The following is a 26474-nucleotide window of genomic DNA, read 5'->3' as shown; positions in this document are numbered from 1 at the left end:
ACACAATGCCAGAACGTAAGCTCTGTCAGAGGCAAAATAGTCTGCACGTGATTTGACCGGCGCTTAAATGTGGGCCACATATTTTGGTTAGCTGCACAGGTATGGGTCTACAGAAACAAGGCACAAGCAAGCTGTGCTTACCATGGAACATGAAATGAGTGCACCGGAACAGGGTGCTGCTACACCGAAAGTGCATTGCAGACGTGTTTGGCCACTGGATAACTACAGTTACCTGGAACTCAGACCCACTATAATCATCAGTGCACTTGCGATTCCAAAGCTCAAGACGTCACAAGCTAAAACTGAAACAGAAATGGCATGGAAGGAAGAACAGGAAGCGCAAAGTGCTGAACACAGCCCTTTGGTTTCGTCTCATTGCTGCTTGAGTTAAAAAAAAAACAGAGCCGGCCCAGAGTGTGCCCGATTGTGAAGTTACACCAGCCCCTTGCTGGCGGTGCTGGGAGTGGCACAGCGTATGTCCTCATGGTATTTTCGGAGCATACAGCATGCTGCACCACATTCTTTTTCGTAAGAAACCCCCGGATCTAACGCACTGCTGGAATGACGCAAAGCTTGCTTGAGTTTGCAGCAGCCGTATGGGACACAAGTACCGTATAGACTCATGCAAGGGCCGCACTTTTTTCTTTTTTCACGATTTTGACAAGCTGTGGCCTTTACACAGGACAGCCTTTTGGTCAAAATGGTGCCGGTGCAGCCAGCAACTACAGCACGCCCAGGATCCCCGGACGAACCATTGCACCAGAGGTCAACGCTCAGCTCTCGCCATCTAGTAGCAGTACGCGGAAGTACGCAGCGTGCGAAAATTCACCGATGTGTGCGCGGCGCATCGGGACACCTAATTCGATTGCTTCTCCGAAGGAATGTTTTTTTCTAAATTTTGGGCTGCTAAGTTGGGGGTGTGACCCCTTACGCGAGTCCATATGGCACACTGTCTTCGCCTATTGCTGTTAGCCGTTTGTGTCACGGGGGCAATAGCGGTGCGCAATGCCTGCCAAGTGTATGCACACAGAACTACCACACATATCCAAGTACATTTGAAAGGGTCTTGAGCCACCCCTTGTGCAGAGTGCAAGAAACACAGTCCAAGGAGTGCATACACTGCTATGAACATCTCGGCCAAATTTTGCAGTCATGTGCAGCATGTGGAACTCTTAGGCAGAGCATGAAGCAACCTTTTTGTGAAACATGCTTCTCAATGGAAGTGTTCTCACTATTTTCGGACTGCCGTATTTCGTCATATAGCAGATGCCCATACGTGGCTGCTACTGGCCAATAGCTCATGTCATAAGAAGGGTGTTTGGACCAGTCTGCTTCTTCCTACTCTTACTTTGTACATTTATTGATGCAGTTTAATAAATAGGCTGAAGTAAGCAAAAATCTGCTTTAAAATTTCAATAATAATTACACACTTCCGGAAGGAGCAGACTACCGTCTGCTTACGCTTGACCACGGCCGCCCGCGTAGAAATTCAACTTTGACCACCCTGCTTATCAATGTCCTAGCCATTGGGTCTCGCTAATTTTGACTAATTCTGAACACTCTACTAGCCTCTCAAAAGTCAGACCCTACACACGCTTGCCAGCACGTGATCACTCCTGGCCAACCTGGCTAGATGTCTTGGCAGAATTCACTTCATTTGAGCTATTGACAGTGCTTCAAGATGCATGTTGGATGTGCCTACTATCCGTCAGTCGAGTCAGCGTAAGACAAAGTCGGTTCGCACCACCTAACGGGGCAAGACTTGACCATATGAGTGCGAGCACACACTCGAGCACTGTCGTGCACAAAGCAAACGCCGCGCATACACGCTACAGTTGCACGTAGCTGCAGTCCGCTACGTAGTGTAGGCACCACAGCCGCCTCGGGATGCCGTGACGAGTCTGCTCGCTGAGAGCACTACCACCACGTTTAGCATGTTGTAAGCACCAAAATCAGAAATAGTGGCATCTATGTAGAGATCCACAATAATATTTGAACTGTGCGCCACAGTGACATTCATTAGGTGGAGTGTTGTGGGTAGGCCCCACTCTGCCATAGCCTTCACAATGCAAGGTATTGAAGAAGGAGCAGGAGCATCGCGAAAGGGGGGGAGGGGTCGTAGGCGACCTTTGATTGCCAATATCTTCGCTTCTGCTGAACGTATTGAAGTACTGCTTGTGGCAGAGTATTTCTGAAATAGTCCATTTTAACTTCAAATGCATTTCTAATAAGTGGTTCAAGGCCCCTTTAATGCTGCATACCCCTTGTGTCTCAGTGGCACACTCATTCTGTGCGACTGACCAAGAATGGGCATATTACCAAGTGGCGTATGCACAGTGATCCAAGTCGTCTACTTGGCAAGACAGCCGCCAGCATATAAACAGTGCCCCTTGTTGCTTACATATATTCACGAATATATCCGGTCAGGAAACAATGCCAAACGCCAAACCCCGGAGAAAAGGCAAAGAAATTTTGATTTTAAAAAAAAAAGGCTAAGAAGTGCTAGACAATGAGCCGTAAAGTAGAGAACAGGCAGTGCTTCACCTGGTACTGCCCGTCTTTGTCGTGCCCGTGTCTTCGCCCTTCTCTGTCGCCTCCTTGCACTCGTCTAGTGTGTGTCCCGTGGTGCGGGCCGACGCTGTCTCGTCGTCATGGAGCACAATAGAGGAGGCGGTGGTGGTGCCGGCCGTCGTTCCAGCGGTGTCGCTTGTAACGGCTGCCGACTTCGAGTCATCGTCTCGGCGTAGCAGCCGCGTGCCGTGCCGCTTCTCTTCCAGCCGCTTGGTGAGGCGCCCCTTGAGGCCCATGAACCAGCCGTCCGTGCCTTCACTGGGGCCAGCGGCAGTGGTGTTGGCAGTCCCGCTAGGCGATGTTGGCAAGTTGGCCTCGGCCACGGAATGCGACAGGGAGGCCTTCTTGCTGAACTTGGAAAGGTAGTCCTTCACAGAGTCCTTGACTGGCGATGACTCCTGGGCACCAAGGAGCAAATGAATGAATGGGGGAGGGGTACGATTTTGATATTGTTTTTCCATATAAAGAGCAGGCCTGCTCAGGGAAACTGCTCAATCTAACGATTCACGGAGTGCTCCCAACCATCAATATTATGTATACTTAGACTGATAAAGCATTCTTTTAAATATCTGCACTAATTTCACGGTAATAGGTTGGTTACTACAAAAGAAAATGAGTCAAACCTCAATTATTTTTAATTTCATGCACCAACATCGATACGTTATTGCGACATTACTGAGATCAAAGTATCTTTTTTTTTGAACTTGGGCCATTGCAGCTCAGTAAGTGTTTTTGAAACTTTCGAAGTTCAATCATTGGCTTTTTCTAGATTACAACGCGTAGAAATTGAAATGCACCCTGGCACCTTTGTGCTGGCCTTTCACCTGTTCTGCTGTCCTTACGCCTCAGCCTTTTCACTCGTGACGGTCGCCGCTGCCAGCACAGCGAGTGCGAAGGAGACCTCCACCGGACAGCGCCCGGTAAGTACACGTTTTCCTACTGTCTGCCAGCCCCTTTGTTAGGGTCTCGGACTTGAGCTCCTCTACGGTGCCTTTGCACCTATGGCGAATGCATGCCTTGTCTTGGGGTGTTTCTGAACGCTAAGCTGAAGAGCAGTGCCTAGTGTCTGTGCGTGGTTGTACTGCACCGAGCTACACTTATCGGAGGCCTAAGCCGACAGATGTTGCCCGAGTTCTCGCGAGTGGTTCCACTGGTTATCCCGAGAGCAAGCAGTGTAGCTGCGGGGACTTTTCCTAGTGGATTGTTGTGGGGAGCCATTCTTTCACAGCGATGTGCTAATGGCATCCCTGTCTTTTTTTTGTCCTTGACGCAGTAGCCCTTTCGTTTCAAGGCCGGCCAGGAACTGAGGTTTGTGCTGTATTGGGTGCTGCCCGAGACAAACGGTTTCCACTAACTCAGGGCAATACTGTGTTCTCATGCGTTCACAGTGCTTGGTAGCCCCCTTCTGCGGCTTGAGTGCGCGCACAGTGGTGCATTAGAGTATGCGAGGTGACGGCTGACACGGCTTTGTGGCTTGCTAAGCCTGGACCCACGGTGGTCAGTACTCCCGTGAGATAGCATCCCCCCCCCCCCCCAAGTGTAGTCCATCTTTACACATCAATTAAATTAACTATGCCCAAGCAGACAACATCAAATTTCTCGATGCCCTGGCAGGCTGGTGCAGGACTTTTGAGGCATCATTGCCACCAATATATTGCACCTCTTTTCTGGCTTACCAAGAACTTTTGTGCAAAAGGAGCGATGTTTCTGGCGCTGTTAAACGGTAATTCGTTAATACAGCTTAAATTACTTCTTTTTAGAGTCTCCTTAAGGGGACAGTAAAGGCAAATACTAAGTTGACGTGTACTGTTTAAATACCATTCTAGAAACCTCGCAACACTTTTCTCGTGCCAAGAAAAGACTTAGCTTAGAAGAAAATTGCAACTGAAGGGTCTGAACGCCTTTCTTGAAATTCAAATCTCCTGCCACACCAATGGGGAAGTGGTGACATTGCATACGCCTTCACCACCTTTCGGTGCCGTGGGTGAGTAAAACGGCACCTGACAGATGGCGCTACCGAGCCAAGACAGAGCGGCGGATTCGCCGCTGCGGCTGCTTTTTGGTCAAGTGGCGTAGACCATTGGGGCATCCCACGACATCACACGGAAGTTGAATACTCAGTTACTTGCAGTTTGAGTTTCGCGAGCCAGCAAAACCAGCGCAGCATTACGCGGTAACGAAACTACTGAAACGCGAAATTGTGGGCGGCGCAGAGTTGAGCAAAAACGAAACCTTTCGACTGCCTGCGTCGTTGTCAAGGGTAATTTCAATTAGTTATTTTTTTAAAAAATGAAATAGAATGGGAGAAGAAGCATTTTATATCGTCTTATAGTACCACACAAGAATGTTTGTAGCAATGAGTGGTTGAGTACTAGTGACAAAATTTAACTGAGGAGTGCTTTCATCATCGGGCAAGTACTTGAATGTCCCGGGGAAGTCTAATCATGTCCTGCATTTACCTCAATTTCTCGATCATTAAGGCTCTGTTTGTGATAATATTGATGCTTTAGAGATTCTCGAGCACTAATCTATCACTTTAGCTTGACTTAATATTTGCCTTTAGTGTCCCTTTAAGAAAGCAGAACACTGACTGATTACCAACAGCTTCCTCAATCGTTTTCCCAGGATGCGCATATAGTGTACAAAACCTCTGACCAGTTTCTTCAGCATCACTTTCACAAAAAAAAAGAGGCAATGCATTTTGTATGTTCAATTTCATTTTCTTTCTGATCATGTCTCACACGAAGTGGCCAATGCAAGTGAAACAGCAGCACGGCGAGAGCCGAGCCAATTAAAAAGGCTAACAGAATTTTAAAAAATGAAATGGTTCAGTAGAAAATAGAACTTCAGGGTTGCAATACTGAGCACTGTGGTGCAAATCAAAACTTGCACTCCTTAATGCAGGCAGTCAAACAAAAGGATAATCCGCACCATTTGCTGTGACGAAAGCAACAACGATGCATTCAGTAATCCAGGCACGCCTTGACGCGGTCAGCACGCCCCGAACAGCAAAGCAACTAACTGTCGACGTTTTTGGCACGAAAGGCAAGTGTAGGAAAGAAGAGATGGATAAAAATATCTTTCTTCCACTTACCTTCTGCGCCACTAATGCATTGACAGCTATGAACCAAATAATCCAACATGTTGCTTAACCCCTTCAGGCAGAAAACGTGTGTCCACAAATGTGTGAGCCAAGATATTGCATCAAAAGCAAGAGCACTGATGAAAATATTGATGCCTACTATGCGTCGTGCACATCTCAAAACACTTACGATTTGACCTGTTCTTCAAGTTTGAAAATTATGTGTAAAGCCTTTTATTAAAATAGAGTTTGAAAGTAGGACAGCTAGGTGTTTGCTCTCGGGGTCAGGATGCCATCGTGTACCGTCTTTCACTGTTTTTCACAATGTTTTTACATTGGGCACACTTCTCAACTGGTTGGACAGGTGCATTCAAAGCATGCTAGACGTGAAGCAGTTGACATTCTCAGGTCGGACCTTACTGTAGAGAGTTCTTGCACAGAGTCCACATTTAGTAAACATGATAAAAACTCCCTGAATAATTGTGAAGTCCTAATCTCTCCTACAGTTGTACGCGTTTTGTGATTAAGATGCAAGAAATGTGGTCAAACTACATATTCAGTGGACAGAATTAATTGGCACCTGTGTGAGTGCTCACACACACACACACACACACACACACACACACACACACACACACACACACACACACACACACACACACACACACACACACACACACACACACACACACACACACACACACACACACACACACACACACACACACACACACACACACACACGCACGCACGCACACACACACATGCTGTAGCCTTTCGTTCCTTCTGGTGTCCAAGCCTGCATGCCTGCCTCTAAGCAACACCAATCCCTGCGAACATGCTCTACTTTCAGTCCTTCTAGGTCAAAACAACTTACTTCGCTAAACGACCCTTACAACTCACCACTTTGGCGGGCTCTGGTTCCACTGGCGATGCAACCTCAGACACGTGCGCTGCTGTGCCAGCCCCACTCGAGATTTCAGGGGGCTCGGGTGAGGGTTCCCTCTCGATATTTGCGAGCGGGTGGTCCAGGACGTCTAGGTCCGGCGCGCTTGTCGCTCGCCTTTCGGGAACTGGACCAGTGGAGTGCCTCCTTTCCACGGAGGAGTCCCGGGAGCTCGTGCTGGCAGCGGAGCGCTCCGCGGCCTGAGTCGATGTTCCCGGAATGGAGCTGCTGCAGCTTTTTTTAAACACAGGGAAGATAATGCACAACAAGCACAAACTGAGACGAGAACAGGAAATAACCTATCAGAATGCCTGTTACGGATAATTACACGGAAGCGCAACATGTAATTTCTCAGTAGCCAACACATTGAAGCAGTTAAGGAAATGTTCGCATTTGAATTTATGAAGATAGTAGTACACTTATCAAAGAAACGTGAAAATATGAAGTGAGAAAACGCACAATGCAGATGCTGCACCATCAGTTCACACTTTGGCGTCAATTAATGAATGTAGGCTTGCTCCCGTTCAGTTTCGACTGGCAATGTTGGCAGAATGCTGGCCAACGTTGTCATTTATTGGTTCGCTCTTCTAAAGAAAGAAAAATTGAATTATGGAGTTTGACGCGCCAAAACCACTTTCAGATTATGAGGTAAGCCACAGTAGAGGACTCTGGAAACTTTGGCCACCTGGGATTCTTTAATGTGCAGCTAAATCTAAATATGTGGGTGTTTTCACATTTCACCCCCATCGAAATGCAGCCGCCATGGCCGGGATTCGGTCCTGCGACCTCGTGCTCAGCAGCCCAACACCATAGCCACTGAGCAACCACGGTGGGTTTCGTTCCCTCTTCTGACCTGCAAGTACCTGCCATGCTTTATGGTGAATAAACTGGAAGACTATGTTGTAATAATATCTGTCCACTATAGAGACTGAATCAGAAAGTGAATTGAATGAATATATTAATGCTCCAAAGCACCAATTTTGGCAGAAGCGCAACGGTGACCTTCCCATTTTCTGGAAGCATCAATTCCCACATTCATTAAATATGTATAACCGTTTGCTTTGTTCCTTTTACTTCTCTGCCATTGAATAAGGGAATCGTAAAAAAACATTTTTACAACAACTCTTCGTCATAGTGGCCAGGTGAGTGAAAGGCAAGGAGTATGCTGATCAGTGCATTGAGAAGCTGAATGCTCAAACGTCTCTGTCATTTATCACTCCTTTAAATGCACGCAACACATTGTAAGAGTTTTTGACATATGCAAGGTAGTACAATAGACCCACTAAGGTAGTACAATAGACCCACTACCTCTGGAGCATTACTAAAGCCACTCACTCAGCAGACTTTTCCTGATTCTTGCAGGGATGAACTCTAGTGTGGCAATAAAGAGGCATCATGCAGAGACCCTTGGCAACACTACAGGGAGCCCCATAGCTTCACCAAAAAAGAAGTTGCTGAAGACTGCCTCAATTACCAACCAGCCAGTTGGTTCAGCAGGACTTTTTTTTTGTATTTGTTTAATGGTACGGTATCTTCTGTCAACAAACTCAGGGACCCTTCCACCTGAAATTTGCTGGTTTTCTGTTGCAACGTAAGTGACAATCCAACATACTTGCTAACCTGAAAGTACTGGGTGATTAACGAGTAGGTGCTGTCTGTGGTGTGGGTGGCAGCTGCCAAGTGCACTCCTCAACCGAGGAACGAGTCTAGAGATTTCAATCTGTTGCGATTGAAAAACTGGAAATGAGTCTTTAAACGTGCCGCAATATACATATTGTGACGTAGGTAAGACATCTCCTCAATGCATGTGTTCTTGCCATGATATAAGCAAGAATTAGTACGACACTATTGCAATTTACATTGGCCAGATTAATTTGCGCAGATCATGTGGGAGTTAGTGCGCGTCTGTGTACTTTCAAAATGTTCTAGTCTTTCTTTTGCGTTTTGCTTTCATTTGCTAAGGCGCAACCAACTAGGTGTGGTTTTATGCAAGCTGATAATTCCTTTGTAAAGACCTTGCAGAACAGCGTGCTTAGGACAAAACAGCAGTGAAAAGGACTCGTAAAGCAAGCAAAGCTGTGCTTCCAACTGACACTTACTGAAAGATTTATGGAAAATGTTGTCCTACTGCTGACAAAGAAGATGTTGAAGCTGGACCCGACTATACCATTCATGAATTTTTCGGCCTACCCACCACCTCGTCAGCTGCTAAATATTCTGTAGATATATCTTATGCATCTCATCTGCCCATAAGCATCTGTGCATATTGTGGAAAAAGCACCAAGACAACCAAACAGAGCTAGATGACAGGGTGTGAACTTAGGCGAGTTGGTAATTCATCGTGAAGTAGTGTAATAGAACATATTATTACTAGTATACAATATAACAGCATAGTATAGAGCTGGTAGCAGTAGTACAGCATAGTAGTTTACTATGGATAAGTTTACATTGAAGTAAATGTTTACTATAGCTACATGAACTTGTAATCAAGTGATTAAAGCATGTGTCAGTGAAGGCAAATTCCCGAGAGGCGAGAATGACAAGGACAGAGAGCTGAAGAAATGAATTTATCCCTTTGACAACTTCTTGCATGCACTTGTGCCAAATCCATTTCACCACTGTCCCACCCCAATCTTGGCATTGCAAGTTTTAGTAACTTAGCGGCTACATAAATGAACATAGGGGCCGAGAAGAAGTGTGTTCAATGCATGGCAACATACCTGCTGGACTGGGTCTGCTGCTGCTGCTGCTGCTGGGTGCCGCCAGTGTCCTTGGAAGAAGAGCCAATGGGCTGCAGCTCCTGGATGTCCTCGTCGCACGGATTGTAGCGGAAGGACATGACGGGCATGGGCGGCGATGTCGCCTGCTTGCCCGTCAGCTTGGACAGGCTCAACCGGTGCGCCATGGCTGCTCTCTGCTGGGCGCCGGCACACAACACTGCACGTCAGACAAGAGCAGTGTTGCACCAGGTTTGCTCTGCCGCAGTAAGCGTCCCACCACACAATGTCCCCCCTGCACGAAACCCTTGTACACTGTCACAACTGCCACTGGACGACTCAATTTGAATGCGCTGATCTGTCAAACTATGCATTTAACCGAGTCTTCTTAACACGTCAATTTGTCACAAGAGTATAGTGACCCCCCTAAAAAGCACTGTAGCGAAAATGCACTCCCACACACCATCTTTTCTGTGGCCTATTGGCTAGAATACAATGTAACCACCAGGTAGCTGGTCTCGACATTCTGATCTAGACTGCCTTAAAAAAAATTAAACCAAATTCTGGGATTTCATGAGCCAGAACCAAGATTCCGGCAGGTTTCTCATTAAGATTGCTGTCCAGTGTTGCTGAGAATTTGCTGGTATCCTTAAAATCTCCAAAAAGCGAAATGAAAGAAAAGGATCAGCATAAAATTGGGCACTACCATCATTCCTTATATTCACAAGGTCTCGTTTAACTGGAAAAAAGTGGTACAAGAAGCTAAAGTATGAATCATCTTAAATTCATGCAACAAGCTTTCCAGCCCTTGCAAGAGGGTCAACATAGAAGGTGCAAAACCATGCTGCAAAGAAAAATAATTACGTGCACCAATTCGTCAAAAGCTGTAGTGCTGTGATCTACCTAACACCATTTTCCTGCAAGCGTTGCTACATCAGCAAAACGGGCTGATGTATTAATGACAGACTTCACAAGTCGCAAGTATGTGTGCATGCAAAAAGGTTTGGTTAGCAGCCATCTGGCCGAGCACTGCAAAATATGTAATAAACCCATGCTTGAACAATGTTAATGTGAAATTTTCAAAGCCGCAGCCATCCATAAAAGTGGCGAGAACTTTGTCAACATGGCTTCACTACTGCTACACTGCAGTGAAACCATGTTAACAGTCTCCTCTTATGCCCCTGTTAGTTTGTTGCCTTGCACTGATTACACTTTTAGTATATACTGACAATGACAGGCAATAAAAATCTGTTAGTCAATGTTGTGTTTGTCTCCTCTCGTATCTGTCCTGTTCCTATGTGCATGCTGTTTCCTTCAAGTTCAGTAATGTCAACCAACCAGCCTAATTCAACATGTTACAGCATTTTAAGACTGGCAACTTGACAGTGTAGCTTTTCCAAGGCATGTATCCGTTCACCAAAGCCGGTATATGCCACAATCTAAGCCTACAAGCCAAAACTGTACTCTAGTTAGGCTTAGCTTGTTTTTTTATTTAATTTGTTCACATTATGGGAGAGAAAAAAAAAAAGGCAAGGTTTATGGGCATTATGGCACCAATAGGACAGGTGCATATGTGCTCAGAGCATGGCAAGACCAACGCATTTCTCATCCGAATAAATTTTCAAGAATATTTAGGCTTGGCAATGCGGCAAATGCACACTAAAGGGGAAGTACAGAGAGGCTTAAATGGGTATCTTTTGCATGTTTACAATCTGTTCTTTTGGTGTCACATAGAAATGCATTATTTTGCATCTACAAGTTCATGCCTCTGTCGTGCGCATGCGTGGTGCATATGAAAACCTCCTGAAATTAAACCTAGCAAAAATAGCTGTTTCTGATAGCAGAACTGAAATGAAGACTGCCATTACCCCTCACCCGCTGTGATGCGTTAACAAGTATGCGCGGCCCCTTGAGATGAACTCTCAGGTAAGCGGTTCCACTGGAAGCGGGGAGCATACTGGAAAATCTGAGGCGATGGGCTGATGTTCGAGGTACAGTCTCTGATGACGTCTCCGATGTGCTAGGCGTTACTGTCGAGCACCCAACATAAACCGTCATCGCGTAAATACAAGATGCCCTGATGGCGGGCTACCATGGCGTCTCGCGTAACCCTGTACACGCATACACTCGCACATGCAGATGTACAACCACTTACGATGAAGTTTGTTCTCTTCCCCATGCATTCAGCTCCTTTCTCTGTACCTTATTCACTGCCTAATTTTATTCTACTCTCCAGTAGTTCATTAAGTATACGAGTTTCTTTTTAAGAGATGCCAATTAAGCCCTCCATTTTCTCATTTTGGCACGCCCGAGCGAAAGCAGCGATAGTGCTGCTGCCGAACGAAATGTTCAGTCATGCGACATGGCTGAAGTGTCGGTGAATTCATTTCTATCAGTTCTGAATGCACATCTTCGATAGGTAACTAGGTATGATCTGCTTTGGTGAGAACCAACTGATATGTCATTGACACGGGAAAATCTAGTGCTGAATTTATCACCATGGTGTTATTTGCCTTCCTTTTTCTTTTTTGTCTGTACTGATGTGGCACTTATTTATTATCCATCCAGTAGTTTGCACCTTTTTATATGCGTGCAAACTTGGTTTTATCTATTTGGTTTTGTTCATAGTACTTTGACATTTCATCAGACCAGCCAACCTTAACTTTTGAAATTTACGACAGTCGAAGTTGTGAAACACTAAAATTTGATAAACATTGTAAAAAGAAAGCTTGTTTTATTAATACTCAAGGTGCTAACTGTTTATAAAAAATTTTACGGAGTATTTATTCATGCAATGGTGGCTGAAATTCTAGTTGCAGTCATTGTTTCTAGGGAATAAGTGGCTGCATTTCAGGTATGTCAAAATGATTGAGTGGTTCCAAAAAAAGACCAGGTTCTGAGAAACTCGGCAGCAGTTGTTTGTATCCTTCTTAAATCCCTTTCGTGCAAAGCAGTCACAAACAAAAGAACTTTAAAAATTACTGGCATCCCTATATAACAATCATGAACAAGCTCAAGAATACTTAAAACACGAGAATTTAAAAAATTTGTAAAATTTGGCAGGTATGAGTACACGTTCTCTTTCTGTTTAAACTGCTGGTGGACAGCTCATATTTATTGTGGCATTCATGGCTGCTTTCTTTTTTTTATTTGCAGTAGTACTTTTGTGCGCTGTGTATACACAAAAATTGCTGATGTGCACATTTTTATAACCTGCCACGCCTTGCTTGCCAAGCGGCCAATTATAAAGCATAAATAAAAAAAACAGAACAAGAAAAAAACCAAACTGCGAAAAGAATTACAGATCACATGCAAATGTGTGTCAAGTACCCCCGTGCTGTACGCCTAGCCAATGGTTGTCACTTTCTACCTATGCAATCAATGCGCCAACCGGTGTGGAACTTAAACGCCGATAAAGGTTCGCAAAAGGAACTTCCCGAAAATCAATAAGCCTGGTCTTCTATAGTAGCATGCTGCAAGTGTATCTAAGGCACAACCAAAAGTTACACTGAATGCAGCACGTGATAAGACTACCTCTACTGAATGCGCAGTCGGTTTGCCAGACATGCAACAGAATGTCCTGCACTTAACTAAATGTAAGCACATCCTTTTATTTTTATACTCGCAGTGAAATAGAAAAGAGTGCCTAAATTTGAAGTAGGTCGAACAAATTAACATAGATAACACATAGAAAGAACTTTTGAAGTCGAGGTTTTGACGGAAGCCCGTCTGGTCGGGAGGCATCATGAAGAAGGGTAAAAAGAAGGACACCGACCACTGAATGAATACAAGAAAAGACGTTTCGGCTCCCCTGACGGGAGCCTTGTTCACAATGAAATTTCATTGTGAACAAGGCTCCCGTCAGGGGAGCCGAAACGTCTTTTCTTGTATTCATTCAGTGGTCGGTGTCCTTCTTTTTACCCTTCTTCAGAAAGAACTTTTGTTCATTCTTCTGTTCGGTCTTTTACAGAAATTGCCAACAATCTGCCTGCTTCAAATAAAGTGAACCACAAAGTTTGCGAGAGTAACGCTGCACCAAAAGCAAATGTGATAAATGAATTAGTGAAATGAAATAAAGCGTGAAATTGTTAACATGTTCACAAGGGTTTTGCAAGAACCCTTCTTACAAATTAGTTGTATACTTTAGATCAATGTTTCACAGATCAACATTTGTCTTTTTAGATCTCAGCATGTAGTTTGCAAAAGTGTGACATCGTTTTCCTTACTTCTGAGTTTACATGTAAATTTTTTTTAGAGTTCTTTATTTTCAGCAATTTCTGTAAGAACACTGATAGCCTAAACAGAGAAAAATCTGTGTCCCATAGTCGATAAATTTAACCATTTACATTCAAATGCGACAAGCCTCACCAACATCTGTGCAGTGGCCCTGAGAAAAACGGTTTCTCCATATTCCCACGCATTAGATATGAGCTCATGAGGTAAAGCTTTGTCCTAAATTCAGAGTGTGCTTAGCGACTAGGGAGAATACAGCATATCCAACTAAGATTTGTCCTTAGATTCCTACTCAGATTCAAGTACGTTCTCATTAGAATGTTCCAGCTTTTCCACTCTTTACGATAATGCAGGGTTATGGTAATCATGGACAGCAGCAACAACGTCGATAGCAACGTCTTGAGACGGTTTGTCCAACAACAGGTAAAGCGTTTTTGTGTCACATGGGTGTTCCCGCCAAAGCAATATATGTAATGCAAAAGGGGCCGCATGTTGTCGATTGTAACGCTGCAGAAGCTTTATACCAGGAGGTAAACAGAGTATGGTCGGTTACTGCAATCATGACTCATCACGTCTCTGGTTAAGCTCTGCGCCACGACACGGCACCACCAACCCAGCCGGCTCGCATTTATGCCCATGGTAATCCAGCATTCTATGGACGGTAATTACACATGTGGACATGCTAAAACTATCTATTACCGACTGCTATGTTGCAAAAGTCACAAATCCATTTTTTATTTTTTGCAACCGATAGGATGCTGAAGGCAGCGTCTGCATCTATGTGCAACAAATTGACTGACTGTCTCCTGAAGTTTCTTTATCAAAAAAAAAAAAAACCTTTCCTTTGCCTAAACACAAAGAGGACGGGGTAACATTGTGCTGTAGCTTGGCATGTTGATGTTACATCCAAGGTTTTGATGTCAACTCGCAGTTCTTGAAATGCATTTCACGGCTGCTTTTCGTCGTCTACAACTACACGACAGTCTGCGTCAAATCAATGTCAATTTTCACGAAAGCCAACGGCAAGATTATGCTTAAACCACCTCCGCACAGTTCTGCATGCATTCTACTTTATATTCGAGATGAACACTTTATCACCATGATTGCTTCCGAGTTGATTCTAAAGAAGGCTTATGCACATTATTAAGTACGGTGCAGTTCACTGTTAAAGGGAACACGCAAGTGATGAGCACAAAAGAATTTTCCTTTACAGCAAGTGTACAAGGCTGGGCTGTGCAGCAGAAGACATGTGGCTGGTAGCTCTGGCACCTCTCCCCGCACTTGTACCGTGCATTGACACCGCTTCAGCTCACACTTGCAGCTCGAGCGCCGCCAACGTGAGAGCCGTACATTAGTGCGTTCCCTCTGACAGTGGATTGAACTGTAGAAGACTGTAGCAATGAACGAGTGCACACAAAAGCCTGCTGTTCTGGGACAAGTGCAGAGCTCGAACACATTCCAAGTTCATGCATACATTGGAACACACAAAAACAAAACACGGCTTCTACACAGGAAGCCTGCACAGAGCACGCAATGCCCCGACACCCGGCACTCTATCTGAATTGCAGTCTGTTAAGGCAAGCATGAGGCTACAGCTCTTGAATAACATAACAGAGGAGGAGCCAACGCAATCCCGACTTTAGTAGGATCCTTGTAGCGTGTACACAGCTGTCAGAGAAACAGATGAACGTGCGAAGCTGCGTTAATAACCCTCTCGGCTGCAGCTTTACAGGCCGGTAACTGGAAGAACACACAGACTATCTTCTGGGTTCTGCTTGCTGTCCTCTATAGAAATCGATGCAGGTACGTGGGAGGCAGGCGAATTTGCTGCATTCACTCGTGCAAGACGCACAGTTTTTTCTTGCGGAGGGGGGGGGGGGGATTTTAGCAAGGTGCGGCTCTTAGGTGGGTCTGCTTATGACTACTAGCTAAAACTGTTGACGGCATCACAAATTATGTACAGATTAACAAGCATTGGCTACATGTTACACATGCTATTATTTAGGATTCAGAACCACTGATCAAGCTGGGCCTTCATTCTTCATCACTCTATCTCTCAATGTCACTGTCACAGAAACTTATTAACTCCGTGGCACACTCCCAAAGATGGTTCTCGTGCGAGGCGCGCATTGTATAGAATACTTTTCGTAAAACTTCAATTTTGTTTCTTCAAGATTTCTATGTTGGGAGTACGTGGGTGCAGATCTTACATAATGGCAAGTTAATATGGTATTTTGTTGAGGGAACAAAAATGAAAAACAGAAAAAGTGTTCCCTGACAACTATGGGAGAGTGCCCCCCCATCCCTCCCCATTTCAGTGTTACAGTGCATTTTGACACGATTCTTAACCCTTTCAATGTAGTTTCTTTTTTTCAGAGACGAAGCACTTCCAGCATCGTTTCTTTTTTAAATATTATGAAAGGAACACAACTTTATTCTTGGGTGTGCATAAATAAAAAAAGAAAAGGACAGGTAATGGCAAATGCTATCTGACAAAAGGAATGTCGAAAGGAACATGACGGGACAAGAGTGAAAACGTTCGGTATGTCATGAATGCTGAAAAGGTTAACCCTTTAATCCCTAATCCCAAGCTGTACATGGGAGGTATCTAGTACCAATGTCGCCAATGACGAGCAAGATTTGTTTCGCCCAATGTTCTGCTGCTTCCATTGCCAAAGACGCGTTACAGTCAGCACTGAGGAAAAGCTGTCAGCTAAAGAGAAGCTTTTCTTATTTTTACATTCATTCTAATCAGGAACCAATCAAGTAACATTTTCAGAATCAAAAGGCATAGAAAAAAAGTTATGACTATGATACATACAAAAATCTGTGAAATTCAGAATGTTTTTCAGGAATTATTTCGGGGGTTAAAGGAGTACTGCACATTACATTTTACTTCTTTCATGTTACATGAAGGTCCTGGATGTCGAAACTCTGACACAGCTACATACTGCACTTGAGTACTGTATCATATGCGAGCAGTACACCACCACAATTACAGGATCGCTGGAATGCTGTACCAAGCATCACTGTGTAACATGCCATGCATCAGCATATGGTTTTGTGCAGAGGCCTGGCCTTTGGTGAAGACATGCCACACACACACATGCACAGCTCAGCCAAAGCTGGCACACCCAGCTGCCCTTGCATTCCGATGAGATAAAACACTGACAGCAAGATTATCTCTCTCAAACAAAGTCCAAAAGATACTACTGCAATCTGTGTTCCCCCACTCTGTTAGCTTTGCCGAAAATGGTCCCGCCTTCAGTGGCACTACGAAATGACACAGTTTTGGTGTAGCTGCCAAACATGGTCCTCGAGGATAGCCAACTGACCCGAGCAAGCTAGATTATAGGTTCACGATGCAGCAGCATGGTGTCCCTTGTCTGTTCCTTGTGCTACTGCGTCGTGAATGGTCCCCGAGACAACTAGTTAATGTAGGCTATATTGGAATGGTGAAGAACACCATTATTGGCAAACTTTTTTTTTTACTGATGACCAGGATCAGGACTATGTAGCAATGCCTTCTGCTTTGATTCTGTGCCACTCTTATCACCCACCGTTCACGGCCGACCGATATTCCTTTGATAACACCGGCCAAGCCTTAGTCTGACCACTAGCTGACAAAACGCAAAAAAAGGAATAGCATAGGAAAAAGCATCGCTACAAAATCGCAGCCCAGAAAGCACACGATGGAAACTAGAGGAGAAATAACAGCAATAATTCAGGTAGACACCACAAAGAGATAAAGGACAGTTTAGGCCACAAATGAGTGCATCCTCATTTGTAACCTAAACTATGAAAATATTGGGTGGCACACCTATCAATTCTGCTGTATCCCTTGTTCACACTTGCAAATTTCCTAACCTCGTCACCTCATCTAATGTATTCTCCTTAGCTGTTTTGTCCCTTTCGTTGGCACACTTCTGTTATTCTAATAGACCCCCATGTTTCTTCCTTTATGCATTATATGACCTGTCCGATTTTGCTCCTTCCTATGAATACACCAAGAACAACATCTACTTTCTCTTCCCCCCTTCATACAGGCATCTTTCTCTCCCTAAAGTTGCACCTATTCTTTTCTTTTCCATTGCTTGTTGTGCAGTTCTTACCTTCCCGTCGCAGTTCTTACCTTCCAGTCATTAACATTTTGACAAGAGAAGTCAGCACTGACGAATGCAGTGATTATCTACCTTTTCAAGCATATCAATAAGCTGCTGTTTATGGGAGCAGCTTCATTTATATTCTTCAGTGGCTTCCCTACTAGTCCAGGCACCAAACTACACGCATAAGGTTTAGTAGTTATGGATTAAAATGAGAACTTCCATCCTTCTGAGATCTATTTGCCCTGGTCTTAATTTTGCAGATTTATAATAGGGACACCTAAAATGAATGTGGACAAGAAAGAGCAACACTAGAGTACTGCTAGAATGTACACTTTGACAAGTTGGCTGTACATGCCTAGAATGGGAAGTGAAATTGACTTCAGTATACAGAATTAAGTGAAATAGACTTAAATCAATTTCATTTCCAGTGTAACGCACAGCCTGCAGTTCTCATTCACTGTCAGCATTCCTGACATACAGAAGTATTGAAAGTGCAGGACCGATACGAGGAGCTGAGGTCAAGTGCTTGGCTATAGGCACCGTACCTTTCAAATGTTCCCTATACGTTAAGCACAAAAAGGATGAAGTAAGCAGACTTCTCGCACCCGAAGACAAGTCTTGACGCTCGTCCGGCTTCTTCATACATAAACGTACAGCTAGCTAGTCTGCCTTGAAGCCGCTGACACAGTGCAGTACCTTATGCATATGCAAGCATTACACACTACATCCATGTTGACACATAGGCATAACTTTGGCAGGATGTGCCAAACAGCTCGCATATGCTTGCAGGCGAACTTCCATACAACTGTGTGTCAGCAATGCACTTGGAAGCATTTGCTAAGGCGAAAGTTACAATTAGGTGAACTGACTATTACCGACCAAACAGCTGGCTATTCTGAAAGTTCTAACTGGTTACAAATGGTAATGAGCTAATAATGCAGTTGAGACCACACGTAAGATAGTATACCCCGTATAAAATATATGCATGGTACGTCGCAGCTGTTAGATGAAGTAGTGCGCAGTCCCGACGTGGTGACAGTTGTTCCACAGTTCAGATTTGTAACTGGTTCGTAACGAATGGCTGTGCGCCATTTAGGGAACGGATTCAGACTATATAGCCAAGCCTCCTTTTTACAGCGGATGGTCTACAAGTGGTAGAGTGACGTCCGTCAATTGCGAAGCGTCACTTCAGTGACGCTAAGAAAAACCGGCCTGATGTTGTTCGTACATATATATATAAACGTTTATTTCTTTTTCCTGGTCACAGGCTAGCTGCCACAGCACGCGTACTTGCGCGCTCACGCTCGCTCCGCCAGTTTTCCTTGGTTCCGGACGCGTAATGATTCATATCGCAAGTGAAACGACCTGCCAGTCGCACGCAGCCAGCCAGCCAAAACGCATTCGCCGATGCGGCGCGCGTAATGACTCAAAAGAGCGCACGGTGACGTAAAAGAACAAAAGAAACGCTTATCGTATACGCGTGCGTGCGCCGGAGACCGAACACAATCAACCGCAACGAGAGACAGACGTACGGGAATTGAACAGCAGCAGAAATACCACCCGGTATGTTTACAGCGCGCTAATCGCAAGAGCGAAGAATCACATACGGGCGGCCGTGTAAGCATTTCACGGAAGCTCTGCATTCGCATAGGTTTCGGAAGCAAAATGCCAAGAAACGTGTAGTACGCACTAAGCCGCCTTCAACAACAGAGCGTTCTCGCTCGAAGCAATGAGAAACCGGGGGTCTACACGAAACGCGACTGGCCGGTGACGAAGCACGCAGCAAAGTGGCGCGCGCCAACTTACCAGCAGGCTTTCAACGGAGCTGTGCACCCCTTGACAGGTAGCGTCAGCACGCCGTCATGCCGCTGGCCTCCGCGGCTTGACCGGTAGCGCGATCCGTCCACCACACACTGCGCGGCGGCTCAACAGGTGCGATTCAGGCGTCCCTCCCGCTGGCATGGCCTGTACGGCGGACCACCGAACGGGTTCGGCCGCGTTCGCAATAGAGGGACCGGCGTAGTCACCTCGATGAATGACGGAACAAGAGCTCGCACAGCCCGCAAAACGGCGAAAACAAACCTCGCGGTAGCCTCTCAGCACGACGGCAACCCGCACACACAGCGGCAGCTGTGCCAGTCAACGCGCCTTACGACCATAGAGGTACGACGCTTGATGCTCATCGCCGCATCTCCCAGCTGATGACTGTGTGCTTTCGCCTGGGGCGATTCGAGCGAGCAACGCCGTCCGGCGTCGGGAAGAGGACGAAGGGCCGGCTTGATTCACTTTATCGCTGGAGATCGCTTCCAGAGATTAGCCGCCGTGTTGTGCGGACGATGAACGGCGCTTGCATGTCCAAGATAGCGCGGCCGCAACTAAGAACAAGCAAAAAACGCTAGATTTTTCACCAGCGAAAGCGGAACCAAAAGCGTTGCGCCGCAAGGTTTTACGCTACTCACGAAGCAGAACGATTCATTCGTCAAACAAGAAAAGCGGCGCTAGTTACCAGTCAACTTCCTTGTTGCGTTGTACGCGCTGTGGGATTAAAATATAAAAAAAAAAATTGTTCCGGCTGATATACTTTTGTAGCTTGCAATATCGAAGGGTAGCTAAAGTATGGTCGTAAAGAGATTGTTTCTGCAACAAAATGTTTTAGCGTCTTTAGCGATTTACGAAGCTGTGACGAAATTAGCGAGCATGCTTTTAGACACACCGTTGTTACACCACACCTACACCACGCTGCACCAGAAAGTTTGAGATGTTATTACTCCGGGCCACTCCGGGTGCTCTGTTCCTGAAAAAATCGAACGCATTCAATGCTCTGAAACTCTCAAACGGAACACACTGGCTCCACAAGTCAACTTTCGCTCGCGCATGTGTGTCTGTGTTCAAGTGCGTGCTTTCCCGTGTGTTGTGTTGTGATGATGGACCGCTCACGACGCGAGTGAAAAAAAAAGGAACAGCAGGAAGCGAGGGAGCATTCTGCCCCCGTCGTCGCAAGGCACAGGACGGCTGACTTTACTATGGGAGCATGGTCTCGCGATCGCCGACATGCGACCGCGAATCATGCGCTCAGTTACTGCTGCCACACGCGCTGCTGCCCTGCTACAGCTGTTGCCGCTGTTGGTCGTCGCCGTGCTGCCCGCGGTCCGCGCCGTGGTCGCCGACCACGGGCACTCGGAAGCGTGGTCCGGAGCCGATGGCGCTGAAACACCGCCAAAGGTAGCGACGCAGTTCAGCCTATGTCATCTGTCCGTTTCGATTGTTTACGTGTACGCGCTCGGCGGCGTGTCGGAGTTCGATCCGCTTTATGTGACGTGCCGATTGCAGGGAGCCGGCTATGTATCGATCCCGCCGTGTTGCCTTGAAGAGCGACGTGTGTCGTTCTGTGGCTTACGCAACGTTTCGAACGCAATCTAAACATCCCGCGATGCGCTTGGGCAAGCGCGGTTCTTGGTTTTCGCGTTTATTGGAGCGTGACCGCGGACGTGAACGCTTTTTTTTTTTTTTTGGAAAGTGCAGTCTCTGCAAACAGCTCGCGTACGCGTACGCAAATTGAGCTTTCGACGGCGTGTTCGTTTAATCAGGAAAAGCAGTCCCTGGTTGCCTTGTGCGATAACGTGTTCGCGGCGCAGCGATGCATGCGACTCGCAGCTGCGAGTTAACTTTCCGTTGTTAAAAGTCGGTCTGGCAAAAGATCGACGAGTCGGTCGCGTGTCAATCAACTGATGACATATTTTATGCGTAATGCCTAACCTTTGTAGGCGCGATCGTAAACGCAGCTGCTTTATAGTCACTAACGCCTGTGGTGGCGGTGTCGTTTCTCTTGACTGTCCGTTATTCGATCGTCTTCCGCTTAGCAAACTCGGTCAATGCCGACAAGTGCTGTGATGGCCCGATCCCGCGGTCGCTGGACTTGCTTCTCCGATATATTGTCGCCCTGTCGAGACTGCAGCGTCAACAGGGAACAAGTGCGGCTAAGATATAGGTATAATTATTGGACGAACGTCTCGGCTAACGGTTTCTCTTTCACTAATCAGAGCTTGCTTTTTCTATTCCTCTAAAATACCGTGTTGCCGCGTAAAGAACCAGCAGCAGTAGTGAGCAGATCGCGCATGTGTGCAAATTCGCGAGCACTTTATCTTGACATTAGGGAGCATGACAGCTGTATTTCACTTAATAAGCCTCGAATCACCTGCGCAGCTAGGCGACAAATGCAGTTGAAGAAGATTGTGAAGCTGCGCCTGTCATCGCGCAGATGTACTCTTGACGTTCAAGTCATCATTGTGTGTGTCCCCACACTTAAGAGCTTAAATGTCGCGTTTTCTTTCATTTGCCAACAGCGCATGCATGTTGATTTGCGATTCGAAAGCATGCGTGCACTAGGTTTCAACATGCTTCCTTTAAAAAACAAAAACAAAAGAATGTGTTAAGTTGAGCAAGAAATATAGACTGCACATCTGGAACAGCAGATAGTTTACCTTTAATTTTATCTTTATCGTAAATTACCAGCATACCCCTGTGATGTCACTGCTTGCGTCATTACCTGATCGACCAAGGCTGTTCAATTCGTCTTCAAATAATTATTACATTGTAGCAAGAAATGAAGGAGAACCCACTCCGTCAACTTTTCTGTACTTCTTCTGAAGAAAAGGGGCCTGCATATTTGAAAGACTGCAAATTATTGGATGTCACACATTGACATGGTCACTTCCACACCTCCAGTCATAAAGAAATAAAGAACTTGACATTCTATTGCAGTTTTAACCTTTACTAAGTAATCTTTTTTCTCCTTCTGAGCATAGTCACAAGAAAGTAACGTACTACAATGGAATGATTGACTCTTCACCATTAATAGGAAGTTGTAGTCTTGATGCATACACATTTTCGTTACCACATTATCCTAATGTTGGAAGTGCAAATAGGAGCATCACTGCTAAGTGGGGGTGCATCTCATAATGCATTGTTGAAGTTATTTGTATCTGCTAGAATTGGAAAAAGAAAAAAAAAACAAAAAACGGAAGAGGTGTACCGACACCTTAGTTTGAGTGCAAATTAGATAACGGACACTTTTGATATAAAAAGGAGCAATAGGGTTTTTGTGTACTCAGCTGTTGATTATCCTCATTGAATGCGAAAAGTAGCTGTTAGGAATGTAACCACTCGGGGGTTATTATGCCGGTCTCACATGGTCACTTTTGATAGTGATGGGATTCCTTTATCGCAATCAGCGATGATTGCTGCTACACGGTCCAACAATCTGGATCGAGCTCGGGTGAGCTCAAGTGCGCGAGTGGTCGTTAGGGGGTCCAAAGCACTTATCATATTTGTCTAATATGCTGCAGCAATTGTAATATAAATCGCCTTTCTTTTTTCAATAAAATATTATTTCGCTTGCCGTTGGGGGTGTGGCTATTGTCGTCTGCGACTCTCAGAACTACATGGTCGTCAGCACCGATGTCGCTGGCCTACGATCGCAATCAAGAGGCCCAATCACGGTGCACAGATTGTGATTTTCCGGATCCAGATCGAGCAAGATCGTGATAGAAAGTGACTGTGTAGCAATACTTGATCCAGATCGTGCCCAATCGTGATTGAAAGTGACAGTGTGACATCAATATTGCATAAGAATTCTTTTCATATCCTATCGCTTGTTGCAATGAGTAGCCGACGCTAGTGATAATGTAGGGTGGAAAGAATGGAAAATGCAATGAATCGTTATATAGTATGGCTTATGGTGATCCCCTTGTTCCTTTTGTGTTGGTGGCCTACAGCCTGTTCAGTCGAGTACACTGTTGTCTGTACAAAGATCCCATTCACCGGATTTTATGAAAGCCCACTTGTTTCTTATTGGAATGGCCGGCATACCCATGTGTGACTCGGAAGAGGCAACCGAACACGTATTGTGTTTTTGTTATCATTAGAACATAGAGCGTGACTTCCTTCGGACCTGTGTTGAATGGGCTAGATCACAGACCTTTCTTCGAGATAAAAACATTTTTTTGGACCACTACCCCATGAGTAGCAGTCTTACAAAGCAAGGTGGGCGTTACTTCACTTTATGAAATTGCCATAATGACCAAGTGTAGGTGTGATGCACCCCCCTCTTACTTCGTTTCATCGCTTAACCCCCTTATATCTGTGCAGGGTAGCAAACCACACGTGCTTCTGGTTGACATCCCTACCTATCCTATCTTGCTTCCTTCTACATTCAAAGAAGGAAACATTCATTTGCCAGTCTGCATATCATACCACTAGTACCTGTTCTTTTTTTTGCATTGGTTTTGTGCATTGTAGTTGGAGGTGAAGTCTTGTAATGTCGCATGCAACCATAATGTGTTTAGAAACATGCATATTTACACAACTTTTCTCATTGAGAGAAGAGAAAGAGAAAAAAGACTGCCAGTATATAATTATTCATTGGTGATGCTGTTGCGCAGAAAGGTGAACGTGACAGGGTTGCTCATTGCTGTAAGGGTTCTGCGAATTCTGGTGGGGCAGACTGCTGCGAGATGTACGTCTGCATTGTTTCTGTCTGCCTCTGTGTGATAGCACCTCCCACAAGTAGCTTAACTAACTAAGCCTTATTCATTAGATTTTTAATATATATTACTTAAGGGCGCATGCCTCACTTGCAGTGCTGGTCAATGCTTGAGGCACGTCCACTTAGCACGAATCCCACTACCAGCCCCAGTTTTAAGTTTTCATGGCAAAATGTGCTGACACGCTGCACAGCTTCATTTGTCCTGCACTGTGTAAGCAGAAAAACAATAAGTGGAATGTTGTTGCATTGTGCTGCATGTTTGGTAACGAATACTTCTAAATTGATGCTATGATGCCTACTAAGTCTACATGCTTCGGACGATGTCCAGCTTCAATTCCACAATTTCCATGCGTTCCTGAAACTAAATCAAAGTTCATTTGTGAGTTTTTGTTAAATAGCCCCACTGTAGATTATGACACATTTATTATCTGGAGGCAGGTGTTTCTGAAGCAACTGCAGCACCAAGGGTGATATGGTTCATATTTTATCACCAGGGTTGTATCCCATATCTTGGGTAAAGCTCACTCTTGCTCAATTATATTTTCCTCATTATCATCCACCATTCATGTCTGGCATACACCAGTGAAAACATGGGCAGGATGCTGCTCAGACCACTGATGAAGTATGAAAAGGAATAGCATTTGAGTAGAGCTGCTACATTATCCCAGCCTTTGCCAGCCTGTTACATTACCCAGACTTGGACCAGGATAACGTGGCGGCAATTCTACTTCAACGCTCTTCCTTTTTGTGCATCATCAGTAGTCCGAGTGGCACCCAATTCATATTATCAATGTCATCCTGTTAAGTGCAAACATTTTGCTAAATTTTGCATTCATATGTATAAAGATCTTCATTTGCATTGCAGCTGCTATGTTTTAAGTTGCTGTACTATATGCTTCCAAGCTTTAAAAGTCTGGCACGGAATGAAATGTAAAGTGTCGACACACAAAGAGGTGAAAAGTTCAGTTTCTGTGACACTTCCAAGAAAAACGGGGGGGGGGGGGGCAAAAAAGAACAACATATTTCTCCGAGATATGTAAATGCTCTAATGTAGTCGGGCCTTGACCCACATGGAAATGTTAGAAGAGAATGGCCCTGGGAGAAAAGTCATATTCATATTAAGAAAAGGAAAAGGAGAACATTGATCAAAGTGTCATGAACAAACAGGTGTTATGTTTCAGTTGGTACACAGAAGCTGTGTTCACTGAACAAGGCTTCCATGTTGAAGCTAGAGTGTCCAACTCACTAAACGAGTTTATTTCCCACTTCTTGAAACAAATAAGTGTACAATCATATCATTGTACCGATACTAATACATGAGGTAGAAGCTGGGGAGTCAAGAAAGTTACTAAGGACCAGGCAACCTGCGATGAAACGAAAAGTCGTGTGCTTAACATTAAGAGGCGGAAAGACAGAGTAGAGAGTAAACGTGGGTGGCCAATATTCTGGTCAAGATTATGAGGAAGAAATTGACTTGGGCAGGGCCATGCAATTTGTAGGGCAGATAACCGGTGGTCTATCAGCTTTACATAATAGGAGCCTAGGAAAAGGAAACTGTTACAGTCGGGGCAGCAGAGAACTAGGTGGTGTGATGAAATTAGGAAATTTCCGGCCATGGGACAAAATTAGATAGTGCAAGGCCAGTTCGATTGGAGGTCGCTGGGGAAGGGAGGTCTTTGGTCCTGCAGTAGGCTGCTAATGATGACTTCCCGGCCAAACGAGACGTCCAGTGAGCAATTTCATAAAAGTCGTATTCATTTTTGAAGGGTCCATTTGACGTGAATTTTTCTGAGCAAGCAAGGGAACGAAGTTCAGGCGCAGCGCACGAGATCCATGTTCTGTCTTGAGTTATGCTTTGAAGCGCGTAGCTGTAAGGAGCTGGAGAACATCGGGAAATCAGTTGTTCTGTGCATGACGAGACGCGACACTGTTTTCTACATTGCGGGAGGCACTGAATATGTTGCGTCCGGCTGGTTATTGTCAAGCTTCCACAAGAGAATTTAGCATTAGTGAGCACAGCGCCATGTAAAGCACAGCAGACACCTTTCTTTTCTGTTCGTCAGTGGATCATTGGTGATGAGAGCTGACATTTGGGCGACTTAGTGTAGACGCAATGTGGAAAAACAACTCAACTTACGTGGACAAAGATGGCGCGCCTCTATTCTTGCTTCATTCGTGTAAAGTTTTTTTCGCTGTGGATCTATAGTGAGGCTATTTAAAATCACGGTGGCTTCATTAACCCTTTTCTTACTCTGCTGTGGAAAATCGGATCAGT

At 45.2% G+C, this 26474-nt stretch overlaps 2 protein-coding genes across 3 annotated transcripts in view; one reads left to right on the top strand and one right to left on the bottom strand.

Annotated features, from left to right (window-relative positions):
• Positions 1–20127, bottom strand: part of LOC142590140 (testis-expressed protein 2) — a 42868-nt gene extending 22741 nt beyond the window's left edge. The window contains exons 1-4 of the mRNA XM_075702024.1: positions 19462–20127; positions 9320–9536; positions 6557–6833; positions 2545–2969 (exon numbers count right to left, since the gene is read on the bottom strand). Coding sequence (XP_075558139.1) covers positions 2545–2969; positions 6557–6833; positions 9320–9504 — 887 coding nt within the window. The 5' untranslated portion in view covers positions 9505–9536; positions 19462–20127. The remainder of the gene's footprint in view (positions 1–2544; positions 2970–6556; positions 6834–9319; positions 9537–19461) is intronic.
• Positions 20128–20492: 365 nt separating this feature from the next.
• Positions 20493–26474, top strand: part of LOC142590139 (serine/threonine-protein kinase/endoribonuclease IRE1-like) — a 57627-nt gene continuing 51645 nt past the window's right edge. For both annotated transcript variants that reach the window (XM_075702023.1, XM_075702022.1), the window contains exon 1: positions 20493–20877. In XM_075702023.1, coding sequence (XP_075558138.1) covers positions 20707–20877 — 171 coding nt within the window. In that variant the 5' untranslated portion in view covers positions 20493–20706. The remainder of the gene's footprint in view (positions 20878–26474) is intronic.

Source organism: Dermacentor variabilis, chromosome 8 (genome assembly GCF_050947875.1).
Source record: "Dermacentor variabilis isolate Ectoservices chromosome 8, ASM5094787v1, whole genome shotgun sequence".
NCBI lineage: Eukaryota > Metazoa > Arthropoda > Arachnida > Ixodida > Ixodidae > Dermacentor > Dermacentor variabilis.
This window is presented reverse-complemented; position numbering and strand designations above follow the sequence as displayed.